This window comes from Cyprinodon tularosa, unplaced genomic scaffold (assembly GCF_016077235.1).
Source record: "Cyprinodon tularosa strain WSP-4 unplaced genomic scaffold, ASM1607723v1 ctg84, whole genome shotgun sequence".
In the NCBI taxonomy this organism is placed as follows: domain Eukaryota; kingdom Metazoa; phylum Chordata; class Actinopteri; order Cyprinodontiformes; family Cyprinodontidae; genus Cyprinodon; species Cyprinodon tularosa.
Window position 1 is genome coordinate 217,557 of NW_024039607.1, and position 17,980 is coordinate 235,536.

General features: G+C 39.7%; 1 protein-coding gene across 1 annotated transcript; it reads right to left on the reverse strand.

The window, feature by feature from the left end:
• Positions 1-2,649: 2,649 nt before the first annotated feature.
• On the reverse strand, positions 2,650-7,361 carry LOC119774887. Its single transcript, XM_038272606.1, has 2 exons — positions 6,984-7,361; positions 2,650-3,345 (listed from the first exon to the last, which is right to left on the reverse strand). The coding sequence occupies exons 1-2, from the start codon at positions 7,146-7,148 to the stop codon at positions 2,650-2,652; spliced, it is 861 nt and encodes a 286-aa protein (XP_038128534.1). The 5' UTR covers positions 7,149-7,361.
• Between the last annotated feature and the right edge of the window lie 10,619 nt (positions 7,362-17,980).

Here is a 17,980-nt window from a genome sequence, read left to right on the forward strand (position 1 = left end):
TTGTGTAGCATAGAGAAGCCAAATAGATTTCCTTCTTTTACATATGGAGCATTGCTGCTTTATGCTATATGCTTCACTCTATATTTACATGTATCTTAAAAAACTATTGGAAACTATTTGGGGATTATTTCAATTGCAATGAACAAGGAAACAAAAAGGAAAGCAGAAAAAGAAAGAGGGAGAGGTGAGTAGAATTTATTGCACTTATATATATATATATAAAAAGGCGTTGTTTTCGCCAAGCTCTTCCAACAAACCACACGCCGGTATCCACACCGACGCCATGACTGCGAAGATGGGCTAGCCACGGTTAACTACTACCAGTGATTCTAGGAGTATAAGTCCTCTGCTACTACTGACTGAGCGGCGCTAAGCACTGTGGGACAGGTGCCGTGCAGGGACAAACAGGGCAACAACACGTTATCTTCTACGAAGTTCAAGAACACTTATATTAACTACAAATTTATTATAAACAATTCAATTTTTTTATGCCCATTCGTCCATGGCTTGTAATTCTCGTTTGGCCTTAGGCTCGTTAACGAAAATCTTTTTTTATTTTCGTCATATTTTTATTTTCTGGAAAAAAATGTTGTGCGTCGTCTCGTCATCGTCGCGGGAAAAAGGGGCGTTAATAAAATATTTTCGTTCATCGTCCTGGTTGATGAAATTAACTCTGGAGGGAAGGTTTAGCCTCTTTTCTTAAATCAGGCTTTAAATAACAATTCCTGATCAACAATAAGACAAAAGTCAATCCGATGCCATCCACATCTAGTGACTGACCAATGCGATCCTTTTTCAAAGACTCAGGTCCATGGTGTCTAATCATAGAGCTTACTAAATGTTAAAATCTGAAACAAAATGAGACACTGACATGTTTAGAAGTTAAAAACAATCTACGTATTTACATGTTTTATTTCGAAATATACAAACAGGGCCATAGGTCTGACATGCTTCACACTGCTGGCTCTAATGATCTCCTGAAAACTCAAAATACTGCCAAACTGCCCTCAGGGTCTGTTTGAGCTGATATTTTTCACTATTTTTAAACTTATAATAAATTACAGTTAATAAAAATGCAGTTAAAAACACTGTTAAATATAAACATAGTTATATATATATATATATATTTAGGGGGTCGCATTTTGAGCAAAAGTCAGCACAACTGGTTTCCCTAGATTTAGTGCATAAAACTTCAGACTTAAATTACCTCAAAACCCAGAAATCAATCACTTTGAAATATGACACTTAGACTTATCAGTCCCTCCCAGAGGTAAAGAACATAGGTTTAAGGTTGAGGACAAAAAGAAAAAAATGAAGACAATCTCAAATAGAATCTGCCTACCTTTCAGTGTATTCTCATTATTAGTTCGTACGAAATCGTACGAAAAGTTATGCACCGTAATTTCGTACGTTTTGGACATTTTTTTTGTCGTATTTTTTTAACGTCTTGCCTCGAGACAAGATATCCTTGCGCATGCGCATCTTACGCACCATTCAATAACATAGAATTTAACATAAAATTAACCCTAACCCTAAGATACAAAACAGCAAGCAACCTAGTGAGAGACATCAAGAAGTAATTATTGCACTGTTTTTCCCAGTTTTACGTCCGTCCGCGGATCTGCTTTTTTCGTCTGTCTGGCTGCGCATGCGCACTGATCTGTTTTTTTCGAGGAAAAACATACAAAACGTACAAAATACTGTGACATTTATTTACATAGATGTTTTATCCATAACTACTATAAATCCTAAATGGAAAACAAAAATAAAGTTGGGACTGTAGCTTTGCAGAAGAGGCAGATCAACAGAATCTTTGAGAATAATGAAACCGTTTTGAAGGCACTCGTGTGATCTCTGTATATGTTTGTGTGTATGAAGTAAAACTCATGATTTAACATTTGTCATCCCTACACAAACCTCTCCTTTTTCACCTTCAAGGAGAGGCTCAAGCACCCTGACTGGAGCTGCATGAATGGGATAATCTGACAAAAGCTTACTAAAGGACAAGGATCCTCTTGATAGAAGAGAGAAAGCTGGTTTTAGTTTGAAGGAGGTAGAAAATAGGAGGAAATTAAACTTGAATCTTTCCGACAAACGCTGAAGTAAACCGTCTTAAACGCTGACAAGTTTCGCCGTTGTGTTTCCCTCAAGGCTGCGACGTATACAATGTGAACTTTTCTTTGAGAGATTGAAATTTCACTCGCAGTTACTGCGTGACTGATTGAGCGGCAATAAAAGAGAAAATAGTTTCTGAAACGTCAACACGAAATGCAGTTAAGCCCACATCAATTGAGACTTTTTTGTTAGAGTTCGTATAGAGTTCAGTATAAAACTGTCACACTCTACAGGCACAGATGGACAAACAGAGCAGTTGGCACAGTTAGGAGGTTTATTTTACTCTTGGTCAGACAGGCAAGGGTCAGATCCGTGAAACCAGTCAGAGTTTGGGGGCAATCCTTGAATCTGTGGTCGGGCAGGCAGGAGGTCGTCACCAGGGAGTCCAAGATAACAAGCGAGGATGAGGGTCCAGATTATCAGACGAGACACTGGGGGAAGAAAACAGGCAGGTTTAGGAGAGGGAACAAACTTGGCTTAGTCAAAACTTAGACTTGAGCAGACAGATGGCCTGAGAGTGTTTACCACTAGGGGTTAGACAACAATCTGACGGCGAGCAGGTGGAGGCTCCGTCCTTATATTGGGTCCACTGCTGATCAGGGAATGACCTGCAGGTGTGAGGGTCACAGCAGCTGATGTGACAGGTCCTCTCCTCCAAGGCGCCCGGTGGCGTCTTGTCCTCTTGTGGAAGTCCCGGATGAGCTGAGGATCTAAGATGGCAGAACGTGGTTCCCAGCTGCGTTCCTCCGGGCCGTAACCCTCCCAGTCTACCAAGTATTGGAAACCACGTCCTCGGCGGCGAACATCCAGCAGCCGTCGCACTGTGTATGCAGGGGCATCATCAACGATCCTGGGGGGTGGGGGTTGCGGAACAGGAGGAGACAAGGGACTGGACAGGACAGGTTTCACTTGGGAAACATGAAAGGATGGGTGGATCCTCATTGTCCTGGGGAGGTTAAGGCGAACAGTAACAGGGTTTATGATTCGGTCAATAGTGAAGGGTCCAACAAACCTGGGTGAGAGTTTCTTGGAAGTGTCTTTCAGTGGCAAGTTCCTGGTGGACAACCAGACCTCCTGTCCAGGTTGATAGTTGGGGGCTGGGTGTCTGTGACGGTCGGCGAGACGGCGGTTTCTTTCTGCAGTTCTGGAGAGTGCTGCTCGAGTTCTTCGCCAAACCCTGTGACACCTTCGAAGGTGATGCTGAACTGAAGGGACAGCGAGTTCCCGCTCCTGAGAGGGAAAAAGAGGGGGTTGATAACCCAGTGAAGCTTCAAACGGGGACATACCTGTAGCTGAGCTGGTAAGTGAATTGTGGGCATATTCTACCCAAGGTAAGTATTGGGACCAGGAAGTTGGTTTGTCCAAGATGATACAACGGAGGGCAGCTTCAAGGTCTTGGTTCACCCTTTCCGTCTGACCATTGGTTTGAGGATGGAAACCAGAAGACAGGCTAACTGTGGCTCCTAGAGCCTGGCAGAAGGCTCGCCAAACCCTGGAGGTGAACTGCGGTCCTCGGTCCGAAACTACGTCTAGAGGGATGCCATGGAGCCGGACCACATGGAGAACAAGGAGGTCGGCAGTCTCTGCAGCAGTGGGCAGCTTGGGAAGGGGGACAAAATGTGCAGCCTTAGAGAAGCGATCTACTATGGTTAGAATGACTGCATTACCTTGGGAGAGAGGGAGACCAGTAACAAAGTCCAATGAGATGTTGGACCAGGGTCTGCTTGGGGTTGGAAGCCGCTGAAGGTAACCGGAGGGTGGCTGGTTGCTGGACTTCCCACGATTACAGACTGTACAGGAAGAGACAAATTTACTGGTGTCCTGAACCATTGACGGCCACCAAAAGTGCCTCTTTAAGAGGGAGATGGTTCTTTGTACCCCAGGGTGGCAGGCAAACTTGGAGGAGTGGGACCATTGCAAAACCTCAGACCTAACCCCTTCGGGAACAAACAGGCGGTCAGTGGGACAGTTGCTGGGAGTGGGCTGTTCTTGTTGGGCCTGCCTCACTAACTGTTCGATCTCCCAGGAGAGGTTAGCCACTACAATAGAGGTTGGCAGAATGGTCTCAGGTTCCTCTTTGGGTAAATTGGGGTCGAACTGACGAGACAATGCATCAGGTTTGGCGTTTTTGGAGCCTGGTCTGTAGGTTAGAATAAAGTTGAAGCGGGAGAAAAACAAGGACCAACGGGCATGACGGGGTGTTAACCTTTTAGCAGTCTGTATATAAGACAGATTCTTGTGGTCTGTCCAGACTAAAAAGGGTTGGGAGGAACCCTCCAGCCAATGGCGCCATTCCTCCAGGGCCAGTTTAACCGCTAACAGCTCACGGTCTCCCACACTGTAATTTTGTTCGGCCTCTGTTAATCGCCTTGAAAAGAAAGCACAGGGCAACAACTGTTTTGCAGGATTGCCATACTGGGACAGAACTGCTCCCACCCCAGTCTCAGAAGCATCCACCTCCACTACAAACTGTTTACAAGGATCTGGTTGGATAAGAACTGGTGGGGAGGCGAACAACTGTTTCAATGCATTGAAAGCAGCAGCTGCTTCTGGTGACCACACAAATGGTTGATTGGTGGATGTGAGTTTGGTCAGTGGTTGGACCACTAGACTGTAGTCCTTGATAAACTTGCGGTAAAAATTGGCAAAACCCAGGAAACGCTGGAGATGTTTACGGGTCTTCGGTTCTGGCCACTCCACCACTGCTTTTGTCTTAGCTGGGTCTGATCTAATCTGTCCCTCTCCAATAATAAAACCCAGGAAATGCACGGTTGAACAATGAAAGTCACATTTCTCTGCCTTGACAAATAGTTTGTTCTCCAGCAGTCGTTGGAGAACTTGCCTAACATGACTGACATGCTCCTCCTTGGTCTTGGAGAAGATTAATATGTCGTCTAGGTAGACAAACACAAAATGGTTCAGGAAGTCCCTGAGGACATCATTCACTAGAGCCTGGAAAACTGCTGGGGCATTAGTTAGACCAAACGGCATCACCAAATACTCAAAATGGCCTACAAGAGTCTTAAAGGCAGTTTTCCATTCATCCCCATCACGGATGCGCACCAAATAATATGCATTACGCAAATCTAGTTTAGAAAAGATAGTTGCACCGTGAAGCAGTTCAAATGCTGAAGACATGAGGGGTAACGGATACTTGTTTTTAATGGTAATGTCATTCAGGGCCCGATAATCAATACAAGGACGTAAGGTACCATCCTTTTTGCCAACAAAGAAGAACCCTGCCCCTAAAGGGGATGAAGAGCGGCGAATAAGACCAGCCGCCAGGGAATCATTTATGTAACTCTCCAGAGCCCCTAGTTCCTGTTTAGAAAGATGGTACAGGCGACTGGAAGGGAGTGGGGCATCTGGGAGAAGGTCAATGGAGCAATCATATGGTCTATGTGGGGGCAGTGTCTGGGCTTGGGTCTTGCTAAAAACATCTGCTAGATTGTGATATTCAGAAGGAACCTGTGACAAATCCGGGGTTTCTACAAACTCGTCTTTGGTGTCAGATTTGGGTAGGGCAGAGCGAAGGCAATTGCCTGAACAAAACGAACTCCAACTAACTATCCTCCCCATAGACCAATCTATGTGAGGGTTATGGAGAACCAGCCAGGGGTGTCCCAACACAATACTAAAACTGGAGTTGGGAATAATCTTAAATTGGATTAACTCCCTGTGATTACCCGAGGTTACTGTCAAAACTGGGACTGTTTGGTGGGAAACACAAAACAATAGTTTGCCATTTAAACCTTTTGCTGACAATGGCGGACTAACAGGTTCAATGGGAATATTCAGCCGCTTTGCCAATTCAGCATCAATAAAACTGTCTTCTGCCCCAGAGTCTGTCAAGGCAGCTAGAGAATGGGAAGAGGAGTCAAGACACAGTTTAACTTTTACCTGAAGACGATTAGAAGATTGGGGGAACTCATTATTGCTCATTAGACTCCCCACTTCTAATGAGCGCTGTCTTTTGGCCGCTGAGGACAGCTGGTTACTCTGTGGCCAGGCTTGCCACAATAGAAACAGTCTCCAGATTGGAGTCGCCTCAGTCTTTCTGCAGCTGACAGACGTGTGCCTCCAATCTGCATCGGTTCTCCACCAGAAGGCTCAGGGGTAGGCGGCAGTTCTGGGGAAGTGACAGAGGGGGCGCTGTGGGCCCCAATGACTGGTTGGACAGACCGAGAAACAGGAAGTCGCCCGCTCCGCTCTCTGCATCGCTCACGCTGCCTGTTGTCTAGTCGGATTGACAGGGTGATTAGAGAGTTAAGATCGGCTGCTTCTTCCTTGAGGGAGAGTTCATCCTTTAAGGCTTCATTTAGGGCGTTATAATATACTCCTCTGAGAGATCTGTCGTTCCATCCGGACTCGGCTGCCACGGTGCGGAAATCCACAGAAAACTCTGCAGCACTTCGGGGACCTTGGCGGAGCTTTAATAGGCGCCTTGACGCATCTCCAGCATGGTCAGGATGGTCAAACACTCGGCTTAATTCAGAGGAGAACTGAGTAAAGGTGAGAGATGTTAGAGGGTTGGTGGAAGAGAAAGCAAGCGCCCATGCTAGAGCCTGTTCCCGCAGCAAACCCATAACATAATATATTCTTGAAAGGTCAGAAGCAAAAGCCGAGGGTTGCTGGCTGAAGACCATTTGGCACTGTAGCAGGAAGCCTCGGCATTTGGAGAGCTCACCAGAAAATGGAGGTGGATCAGGAACATACGCTCCGCTGTGGTTCACAGATGGGGCTGCGGCTTGGGAAAAAACCGAAGGAGAAGCCGGTTGTGGCTGAGGAACCTCGGGTGCTGGAGCCTGGGGAACTAGAGGCGGTTGTGGAGCTGCAACAGAGGTAAGCAAAGATGTGAGGTGTGCTACCTGTGCCGTCAACTGTGCGAGCTCCATGTGAATGGTCTGGCTTGCTGTCTCCAGTCCAGTAAGCCTGTGCTCGCTCTGTCCCAAAGCTCTCCCTTGCCGTGTTATGAGATCCCTCAGGGATTGGACTTCTGAGGTGGGGGCAGGCAGCTGCTCAGCCGGGTCCATGTTGTCTGGTCAGATTGTACTGTCACACTCTACAGGCACAGATGGACAAACAGAGCAGTTGGCACAGTTAGGAGGTTTATTTTACTCTTGGTCAGACAGGCAAGGGTCAGATCCGTGAAACCAGTCAGAGTTTGGGGGCAATCCTTGAATCTGTGGTCGGGCAGGCAGGAGGTCGTCACCAGGGAGTCCAAGATAACAAGCGAGGATGAGGGTCCAGATTATCAGACGAGACACTGGGGGAAGAAAACAGGCAGGTTTAGGAGAGGGAACAAACTTGGCTTAGTCAAAACTTAGACTTGAGCAGACAGATGGCCTGAGAGTGTTTACCACTAGGGGTTAGACAACAATCTGACGGCGAGCAGGTGGAGGCTCCGTCCTTATATTGGGTCCACTGCTGATCAGGGAATGACCTGCAGGTGTGAGGGTCACAGCAGCTGATGTGACAAAAACTATTTAACTTCACAGTATCAGAAAGTCAAGCAAAATGTTAAAGGGAAAAATCGTGTTATAACAACATTTAACAATCTGTTTAAAATAATAACACTGCATTGGAATAAATAATTTGTTAATTAGTCTAACTGCGCTGCTGATTCCAGTTTCATCTCTAAGATTAACATCAGCTTAATATTTATTACTACTTTCTTTTAGAATGCCTTTTTTATTTCAAATCATTTTGAAAATATTTTATAAATAACACATTAAACATTTTGTGTTTTTAAATCTTTACTTGCTTTTATTTTGGTTTTTATTTTTCTTCTATTTTATTATCTAATTTATGTAAAGCACTTTGAAATTTCGCATGTGCTCAATTGTGCTATACAAATAAACTTGCTTTGCCTAAATAGGAATTAAATCTAATCAAAAGTTAAAGCTACAGTGTGAAATAATTACAGGGACTTGCTGACTAAAAATAATATTAATTAAGTAATTATAAATATAATTGAAGCTTATTGATCTTACACTGGAGAAAGTAACTCTCCAGTGCTCCCCATCCCCATGGGGAGCAGTGGGCATTGTGGGGTGTGGGGTTAAGGGTCTTGCTCAGGAACCAAGAGTGGAGGCTGTGGGGATGGAACGGTGTACTTGCAACTTTCCTCAGACTAGCCCAGGGGTCACCAATTAAAAATCAGCGGGGTCAGAATAAAGAAAATTATCAACCAGTAAAGGTCCAGAGACATTTTTATTCATAATCTGTTACTTTAAACAGAATTTAACACTGAAATAAAATGATGTTTTTATGCATCCATGTTATACATTGAAATTTTAAATAAAAAAATATTTTAAAAGAAAGAAAATGTTTCCATTTTAAAATCTAAAGTGTTTTTTTTAAGTAGAGAACAGCCGTTCAGTTTTGTATATAGACAATTTCCTGATTCACATATTTTACAGAACAGCTGAACTGGCAATTTAATTTAATTATTTCTTTAAGGCTTAATGAGAGCCCTGCAAGGCTTTAAACCTGGGTTTGAATGATGACAAAGCCATTCTCAAGCACATATCATTAGTGAGCCCGGATCGAATTTTATTTTTGAATATGTTCATGGTGGAGAATCCTGCTTCACAGCATTAGGTTGAGCCAAACATACTCAAAATGTGCTGGGTTATCTATGACCCTGCGCAACCCTGACCGACGCAGCTCATTGGCTAATTGGCTTCCCTTGCAGCCTGGTCCTGGAGGGCTTTACCGTACAAACAGTAAAAGCGGCGCAAGTCAAATTAGACACTGCAGTAATTTATAAATGTTTGAAATTAGGTTGGGTCCGGGTTAGGCAGCAGGTGGGTCTGGATCCGGACCGCGGTCAGCTAATCTGTGACCTCTGCACTAGGCCATCACCTCCCCTAAAAAAGTAATATACTATACATAAGTATTTCATATTTTTTTCATCTGCAAACTGAAATTATTGAGCTTTTTAGCTGCATTGCCTTAGGCATTAATTAAACAAAGTACTGGTTTTATCCTAACACCATGAATAGCTGAGCTGGAGAAAAGAACCACTTTCATCAAGAACTAAAAGGTGAACTCGTGGAAAACGCAGCAGTTTTGTCTTTCAACAAAAAGTCAAAGTAGTGTTGCATGTTCTTAAGCTTTTTTTTTACAAATTAATGTAGGTGTTTCACAATTTCCAAGCCATCTACAATCAATTTTTGCTCTTTTTTATTTGCTTTTCAAGAACATAAACTGAAGAGGTGTCAAAGTGCGGTTACATAAGGTTTTAGATTAATTTCAGTCTGTACATTCTGTCAGTTTACGTTTTTTTGGATGAACGCTTTTGTAAACCAGGAAGTTCGGACTAAACACAGCTTCTTTGACACATATAAGCAAAAGCTTTGTGCTTTTATTCAGTCCGCCGATAAAAGACGCAATTAACTCCACAAAGGCTTTTTACCTTGGACGCTTTAAAGGTTGAATACGTGTGGGAGTAAAAGGCATATTGTGATAACAGAGTCACAACTTTTCATCCTTTTTTTTTTTTCCTCTGTCTTTTACTCTGACTGAATAAAACTTGAAAACATGCTTTAACCTAGCATCTGCTTTTCTGTGTTTTCTCTCAACAACAACAATTCTGCACCTTTTTATGCTCTAAAGTTTTATCACCATCAGTAATTCTTTAAGTCTTAAAGAATGCAAACACCCCCACAGATGTGAAAGACTGTTATTTTTGTATGTACTGCAAGGCTGTTAAAGGTAAAACCAAAATCAGACAATGAGGAGCAGAGAGCTTCGACATTTCTAACTCAGAAATTAAATTCGACTTTGATGCGAGGCCCTGTGTTGCAGCTATTGAGGAGCTGCTGAGGACGCAATTAGGAGTCTTATTAATGTCAGTCTTGCCAAGGTGAGACAAGTTAGGAAAGGGGGTGTATGAGAGTAGAAGCCAGTGAAGTCTTTTTATCTAGTCCTTTCTATGGTTTTCTTCTATGGAGGACAGGCTTGGCAGCTCTGAATAGCTTGTTTTTTTTTATCCCGAAAGACTGTATTTCTGTGTGTGTAAATGTGAATGTGTGCAAATGAGATAAAAAGATAAAGATAAAAAAAATGTTCCATAGATTGAGTTAGCTGTATATATAAAATCTTCCCCTCTTATTTACTCAGAGATTAAGCTTGTTTTGTTTTTTTTTTGGCTGCAATAAATTCGTTTTAAGGCATTAGTTAATGAGATTTCGTGATGATCCACTTCAAAATAAAATAACACAAGCCAGTTTTGCAAGAATATCAACCTACAAAAAAAAAGGAGTCTGGAAAAAGTAAAGTTAGAAAAAAAGACAAATGACTCAGCTTTTACATTTTGATCTTGTTGATGCTCCTCTGATATATTTTATATATAAATCACTTTAAAGACTTCTAGGAAATGTGCTTGTCTCGTAGTATAAATTGCGTTTTAAAGAGTAAACAGTACGTAAACAGAAAATACATTGTGTAAATACAGGAAAGAAAAACAGATTCCTCTGAGCCAAATCTGCACTGGAAAAAATCAAAATCTAGATAAGTCAGTTTTTCTTAAAATAAGTGCATTTGCTTTTGGATTGAGGAGGTAAAAGAGACATTATGCCAATTTACTCTTTAAATAAGAAAACACAATTACATTGTCTTATTTTAAGTCCATTTTATTAAATGATCTTATTTTAAGAGTAAAAATACTCATTCAATTGGCAAACTATCTAATTTACGTACTCAAATTAAGGGTAAATACACTTGATTTAAGAAATTGTTACTTATTTATAGATAGTTTTTTCCAGTGTGTGGTTCCCGTCTCAGTTTTGTTAATACAATTTAAAAAATCTATACTTTGACTGTTTTTTTTTTTTCCAGTTTGAAACATATCCAAGAAAAAATATTTGTTAAAAGTTTGTGTTCACTTTCAGGACTTTAACTCAAGATTTCCAGTGATGCACATTTAAAAAACAAATCCAACAATTGGAGCTGTTTTAGAGAAAATTCCACCCTTAAGAAAAAAAAAAATCCCTCATAAAATTTAAAATGTTTTTTCATAGTTAAGCTCCTCAAATCCTGAGGTTCAGATCACATTCTGCTTTTTGAAAATTTTACATTTGAAATGTGTGCTTTACAGAAAATGTGAATTGTAGCAGGCTGGGAAAATAGATGCATCTTTTAAAACATTAATGAACAAATAATAAAAACAATCTAATAAAGCCGAAACATTCCTTCCTACGGGTTGATTTTTGTGTTATCTTCCCCGGACTTAATGTTTATCTCAATCAAACTTAGAAACTAACAGAATCCCTTCACAGAACCTAAAGGGTATTTTTCTAGACCTTACAGGTTATTTAAACAAAAAACAGAGCTATCATAAATCAGAGGTGTCAAGTAAAACAAGTAAAAATACTTTGTTACCTCACTTAAGTGGAAATTTTCTATCTATCTATACTTAACTGGAGTAATTTGTACTTCTACTAAATAGACTTGATAGTTTTGTTTCATTTGAGCTCATTTCCATTATTGTTTGTATTAAAAAAATAGAAAACATCAAATTAATTTGTTTTATCCAGACAATTAACTTCTTTGTGGTTGGACTCTTTGCTGAACCAACCTGTTGTTCACCAGATACCAAAATAAATAGTTTTTTAGGATGATGCAAAGAAATTTTTTTTATCATTAGATATAAAATAAAAAACTATAAGGAAGTTATCGTCCAGAATCTCCAGAAGTTTTCCTTTCATAGAGTAGTGCAGTTGCTGGCATAAGGTTTAAAGCCTTTTTCCTGCATTACTTGTACTTTTTAAGAAGTTTTAGAGATTTTACTTTTACTTGAGTAAAAAGCTTAAGTTCATAAACAAACTTATATTCAATTTTAATACAATTCAGTGTATTCATAAAGCAACATTTCACAACAAACGTCATCTGAAGGCTCTTTACAGAGACAATTCAACCAGATTCTCCAGTCAGATGGATTCAAAGTTTCCTATCTAATGAAAACCAGTTGATTGCATCGACTCATTGACTCTGCAGCAATCCCTCACACCAAGCATGCTTGTAGCGACAGGGGAGAGGAAAAACTCCCTTTTAACAAGAATAAACCTCCATTAGAACCAGGCTCAGTGTGAGCGGCCATCTGCTGAGGCCGACTGGGGTTCAAGGAGACAGAAGCAGAGATACAGAAAGAAGTAGAGATCCTGTATGCTCAAGTGGTAAGTCAACCGTCCAGAAAACAGGAAGCCTGGGTTCGTATCCCAACTTGGGGAATCCTGCGCATGGAATCCGGAGGTTCTGAGTTCAAGCTCCACAGCCACTCTGGGTCACTGAGCAAGATCCCACATCGCTCCCTGGACACAATGGCAGCCCACTGCTCCCCAAGGGGATGGGTTAAATGCAGAGATTTAATTACTGTACGTTGCTCTTTACTTGTGACAGTATAATAAAAATAAAACGCTGGGGGGAGAAAAAGGCAACCCCAAAAAGTTTTTAAACAGTAGGATTTATACTTCTACTTGAGCAGAACACCTCCATCTTTCACAAGGTCTGAGTAAACATTCTGGACTTACAAATTACTGTGAAGGGATGACAGGTTGACATCTCTAAGCCTGCAGGATTCTATCCAACGTCTTAAAAAGTACCATACTGGAACTTACTGGGTACCTGACACTGTTTTTTTCTTTCCTAATAAATATTTAGACAACTAAAGACACAAATATGATACTTTCAGTGAAAATGCAAATAAGTGGCTTGAAAAATTCAATTCAAAAACACTTTTTTCATCCCAAATGGACACTGAGTGCTGCAGTAACCTGCTGCAGGCAGGAAGGATCTTATGCATCCGTCTGTTTTGCACCAGATCTGAAGAAGCCTTTTATTGAAGGTTTATCTTCAGTAAAAATCAAATACATCTTCTAGGAGAAACAATAGTAATTGTTCGAAATAATTACATTATTTCAATTAAAAAGCTAAGAGTTAGTTTAAATAAATAAAGAGTCAGTCCATGCATTTATTAAATAGGAAATGCTTGACTGTTTCGCAGTTTTTTTATGGTCACTGCAGAACTGCAGGAATTGATTTTAACTTTAATTGTAATTTGGTATAAAGATGGATTCCCAGGCCGTTTGTAATGTTTACATTGTTTTCAGTCATTTTTAAAAACTTGGTTTCTGCATCCGTGTTACTATTGGAGATAAAATGATTCTTAATGCACCTTTTTCCTCCTTGTTTGCACCTCCTTTAAGTACTATGCCAATATGTGACAATTGAATTTCTACGCTGTGAGATCAATAAAGCTCATCTAATCTAATCTAAAATGCTCACTTCTGTGAAACCAGTCGTAATTAAACCAGGGTGAGTCTTGACCACCAAGCTTAATGTTTGACATCGACAGGAAAGATTAAGTCAAACATATAAAATATTAAATTGAAAACAGAACTTTACTCACAATTTTCTTTACTCTTTTGACCCTCCATGCTAAAAAAATGACTTTAACTGACTTTTTTCTATATAAAATATAAATTATTTTATATGAATTCTAAATGATTTAAATGGAAGCTCTCGTTGGATCCAGCTGGCTAAGATTCATCCTCCATATGGTATTATTTTTATTTTGGTTCTAAAATAGGATTTTGTCTGGTTTAAAACACATTTTTTCAAACTTAAAAAAAACCCCACACATCTTGTCTCATTTTCTATAATCATTAAAAATCACAGTTTTTTGTGCGAAATACTAAAAATATTTTCGGATATGGTGTCTGGTATTTTAGTAGAACTGAAGAGCATATTTCCAATCTTGCAATTTAGCTTCTAAATGCTGAAGAATTTGAGAGGTAAAAAGGCAGAAAGCCTCAAAAGTTTAACGCTTTCTCCTAATTCTCCTTCTATGAGAGGTCAAGAATGAGGATGTTTTAAATGCTCACAAAAATAGATACGAGTTCACATTCTTTAATGCTGATCCCATAAAAATTTCATACCCGAAAAGTAACTGCTCCTGATTTTGAGATATTTTGCTTCTCTAAATTCCTGCAAAAAATAAGTGCTTTTTTTTTTTTTTTATTCCTCAAATCCTTTTGGTCTGTTATAAAAACTGCAAGGCTCATCGACGTCTAAATACTGAAACATTAAGGTAACTGCAAAATGCCACAGGAAAAAAACAAAACAATCAAATTATATCTGCAAGGCTGCTAAATACAGAATAAAAATATAACCATTTAGTTCTTTTCTAATCAATCTACTGACGCTCATTTGCAGCAAACTGATCCTGAGAACATTACTGATCCAGTCATTAAGAGATGCATAGAATGGAATAGAATAGAATAGAAAGTATAACATTTATAATAAGGTAAGAAATAAGTTCATTAATTTATAACATTTTATTTTAGTTAAATATTTGTTTTGTGAATACTTGTATATATACTTTTTATCTATGATTTTTATGATTCTATATATATAGAAGGCAGGAAAATAACTATTTCGATGTAACTGTGAGAACTTTTTTAGCATTTATAATAATAATCATATAGATTTATTATAATAATAATTATTATTATTGGTATTATTATTGTTTATTTTTTATTTCAACAAATTAAGAAAATGTTTGACGTCTCGGATGTGGATTTAAGCAAACTAGTGTGTCTTACTGCTGAAGGCCTACTGTAGTATGTAGGAATCTGGACTTTGACGCCACCTAGTGGACAGCTCCTAATACCACAAGGGAGGGTTTACTGAGAGTTGATCACAATTTACTACTGTGACTTTAGCTATTAAATCCATAAATATTTGTTGTATACTCGTATTAAAGATATGTTTCAGATTTTATTGATATCTTTTTTTTAACTTGCAATAAAAAAAAAATACAAAAGAGACACACAAAACTCCAAAAACTGGCTGAACAAAAGTTTTGGCACCGTGATATTATCCATGTAATGCCAAACGTATCATATTTGATACAGTTTCTGAAATGTTTTGCGTCTGACACCTTTTGCATAATTTAATGGTAAAAACTTTGCTCAAAATCCTATTGCACACAATCAGATACACCTGATAACAGAGGGCAGAAGACTACACAAAAAATAATCTTGACTTATCGCATAGTAATAAATTATTAATATCAAAAATGTATTTCTGTTTTTTCTTTTTACATATTTTGTTAAAAGACCAAATAAGGACTTCAAACCAAAAAAAAGTAATTTTCTGTTTTGTTTTATTCTTGGATCGAACCTTTAGACAAAAAAGCTGAACAACAGCTTACAGTAACCATCATTGAGTTAGTTACGATGCTTCGCTGGAATTTTAGACCATTCTTTTTTGACACACTGTTACAGGTCCCTGAGATTTGAAGGGTGCTTTCTCCAAACTGCAGTTTTTGAAATCTCTCCTGGGGTGTTCTATTGGATTCAGCTCTGGAATCATGGCCGCTTTAAAAGTCTCCAATGCTTTCTCTCAAGCTATTTTCTACTGCTGTTTGAAGTGTGTTTTGGGTCATTTTTCTGCTAGAACACCCAGCTTCCTCACACTGGGCCCTAAATTGCACTGCAAAATGTGTCTGTAGTCTTCAGACTTCATAATACCATGCACCAGGTCAAGCAGTCCAGTGCCTCCGCCATGTTTGACTGAAGGGAACGTGTTTGTTTCTTAAAAGGCCTTGTTTTTTATTTCCTGTTAACTCTAGGTTAGTGCCTTTTCCCACAAAGCTCTACTTTCGTCTAATCTGTCCAGAGAACATTCTTCCAAAACGTTATTTGCTTTCACAGGTACATTTTGTCAAACTCCAGCCTGGCTTTTTTTTATGTCTCTGGATCAGAAGTGGGTGGATATCCTACCATAGAGTCCCTTTTTATTTAGACGCAGACCAATAATAGGGGGTTGACACTGTTTACCCTTGGACTGCAGGACAGCTTGAACTTGTTTGGATGTTTGTCGAGGTTTTTTTATCCACCATTGCAGAATCTTTCGTTGAAATCTCTTAAAATTGTTTTTGTTTTGTTTCTCTGTCACAATACAGAGCAACGAAATGAACTCTCTGCATTTAACCCATCCCCTTGGGGAGCAGTGGGCTGCCATTTGCAGAGCCCAGGGAGCAGTGTGGGGGGAAGGGTTTTGCTCAGAGAGCAAGGAGTGGCAGTCTGTGGGAGTGAGGCTCAAACTCAGAACCTCAGGATTCCAAGCTCTAGGCCGCCACTCTACCCCTCATCCATCCACATCTAGGGAGGATAGCCACAGTGCCATAGGCTTTAAACCTCTTAAAGTCGTGAGGAAACGGCTCCTCCAACCATTGCATTTCATAATTCTCCCTAGTAGTGCACGATTTTACACAAGTGAATAAAGTGAATGTTATTGGTCGATTATCAAGGGGGCGGGATTGTGGTGGAAGGTTCACAAGCAAGTTTTATTGTTTGATTCCGGTTTCTCGGAACACTGTCAAGGTCCGCTTTGGACAGCGGAAACATGCAAGAGGAGGAGAGTTTAGTGTCAGAGGTCATGGATGAATCTCCTCCATCATACATTTTTTATTTAGAGGAGGAAAGCGGGGACGAAGATGTTGTGGAAGAGGACGCCAGGGCGGCAGAAGCTTGGTTTGGTGTAGAAGGCTTCCAGCCGTACATGTTTGAGCCCTTGCCTCGCAACGCTGTTAGCTCTACGCCTGCAGAAGACACAGACGTCCATCCCTGGAACGGAACTCAATAGTAAAGTAAATTATTCTTATTTCAACCGTTGCGTATATTAGCTGCGATATATGAATCAAGATCCTATGACTGAAAAAATTTGATTGACAGATGACCGTTGATGAATGATTGGCAGATTTTAGGTGTACAGGCTGACGTATAACTAACTGGCCTGCATAAAATAATTAAAACAAACAACACAGATTTTAAGAAGGGATTTTTTTAATAATAGAAATGTTCTAACTTTTGGGACCATATAGTCTGGTAAAGAGTACATTTATATACATGTTTAAGTCAGAATGATTTGACATTTAGATATGACCCTACGACTTTAGTGACACTGCGCACGGTAGACACAGGAACATTCGGGTCTTTGAAGATGAACTTGTATCCTTGGGATGACAATGCTTCCTCACAATTTTGCTTTTCACGTCCTCAGACAGTTCTTTGGTCTTTTCTTTTCTCCATGCTCAGTGTGGAACACACAAGGACACGGGACTCAGGTGGAGTAAAGTTTAATCTATTTTAACTGGCTTCTACATGTAAGTAACAGGTTCTGTTAAAAACAAAAATTAGAGAAGCATCATATGATTTTTCAAAGGGTGGCAATACTTTTGTCCACTCCTTTTTTATGTTTGGTGTGGGATTATATCCAATTTGGCTTGTATTATTTTTGTGTTTTTTCATTGCAAACACAAAAAATGATGATATTAATACCAAAGCATTTGTTATTGCAATCCTTTCCTTGGAGGAATTGAGCATTATCTGACATAATTGCAGGGGCGCCAATACTTTTGGCCAGCACTGTATTAAGCCACGCATAAGAAACTATGCAGAAAAAAACTGTCGTAATGTGAGGAAAGATGCTGGTGAGCAAAGAAGTCTCAAAAAAGTCAGAAGGTGTAAAACGGCAGCACACTGGAAAAAATGAAAATCTAGACAAGTAATTTTTTCCCTAAAATAAGTGCATTTGTCCTTGGATTCAGGAGGTAAAAGTGACATTTTGACAATGGAACAAGACAATTTACATTTAAAATAAGAAAACACAATTGCATTGTCTTATTTCAAGTGCAGATTATCTAAAAATCTTATTTTAAGAGTAAAAATACTCATTTCATTGGCAAAGCATCTCATTTACCTTCTCAAATTAAGGGTAAATACACTTAATTTAAGACATTTTGACTTAATTCTAGGTCTTTTTTTCCAGTGCAGAAACATTTAAAAAAGGGAAA

Coding starts and splice junctions, on each gene's coding strand:
- LOC119774887 (XM_038272606.1), bottom strand. CDS start 7,148: ATGGACCCGGCTGAGCAGCTGCCTGCCCCCACCTCAGAAGTCCAATCC. Junction 3,346..6,983: donor TCGCACAGTTGACGGCACAG/GTAGCACACCTC, acceptor TTTCCCTCTCAG/GAGCGGGAACTCGCTGTCCC.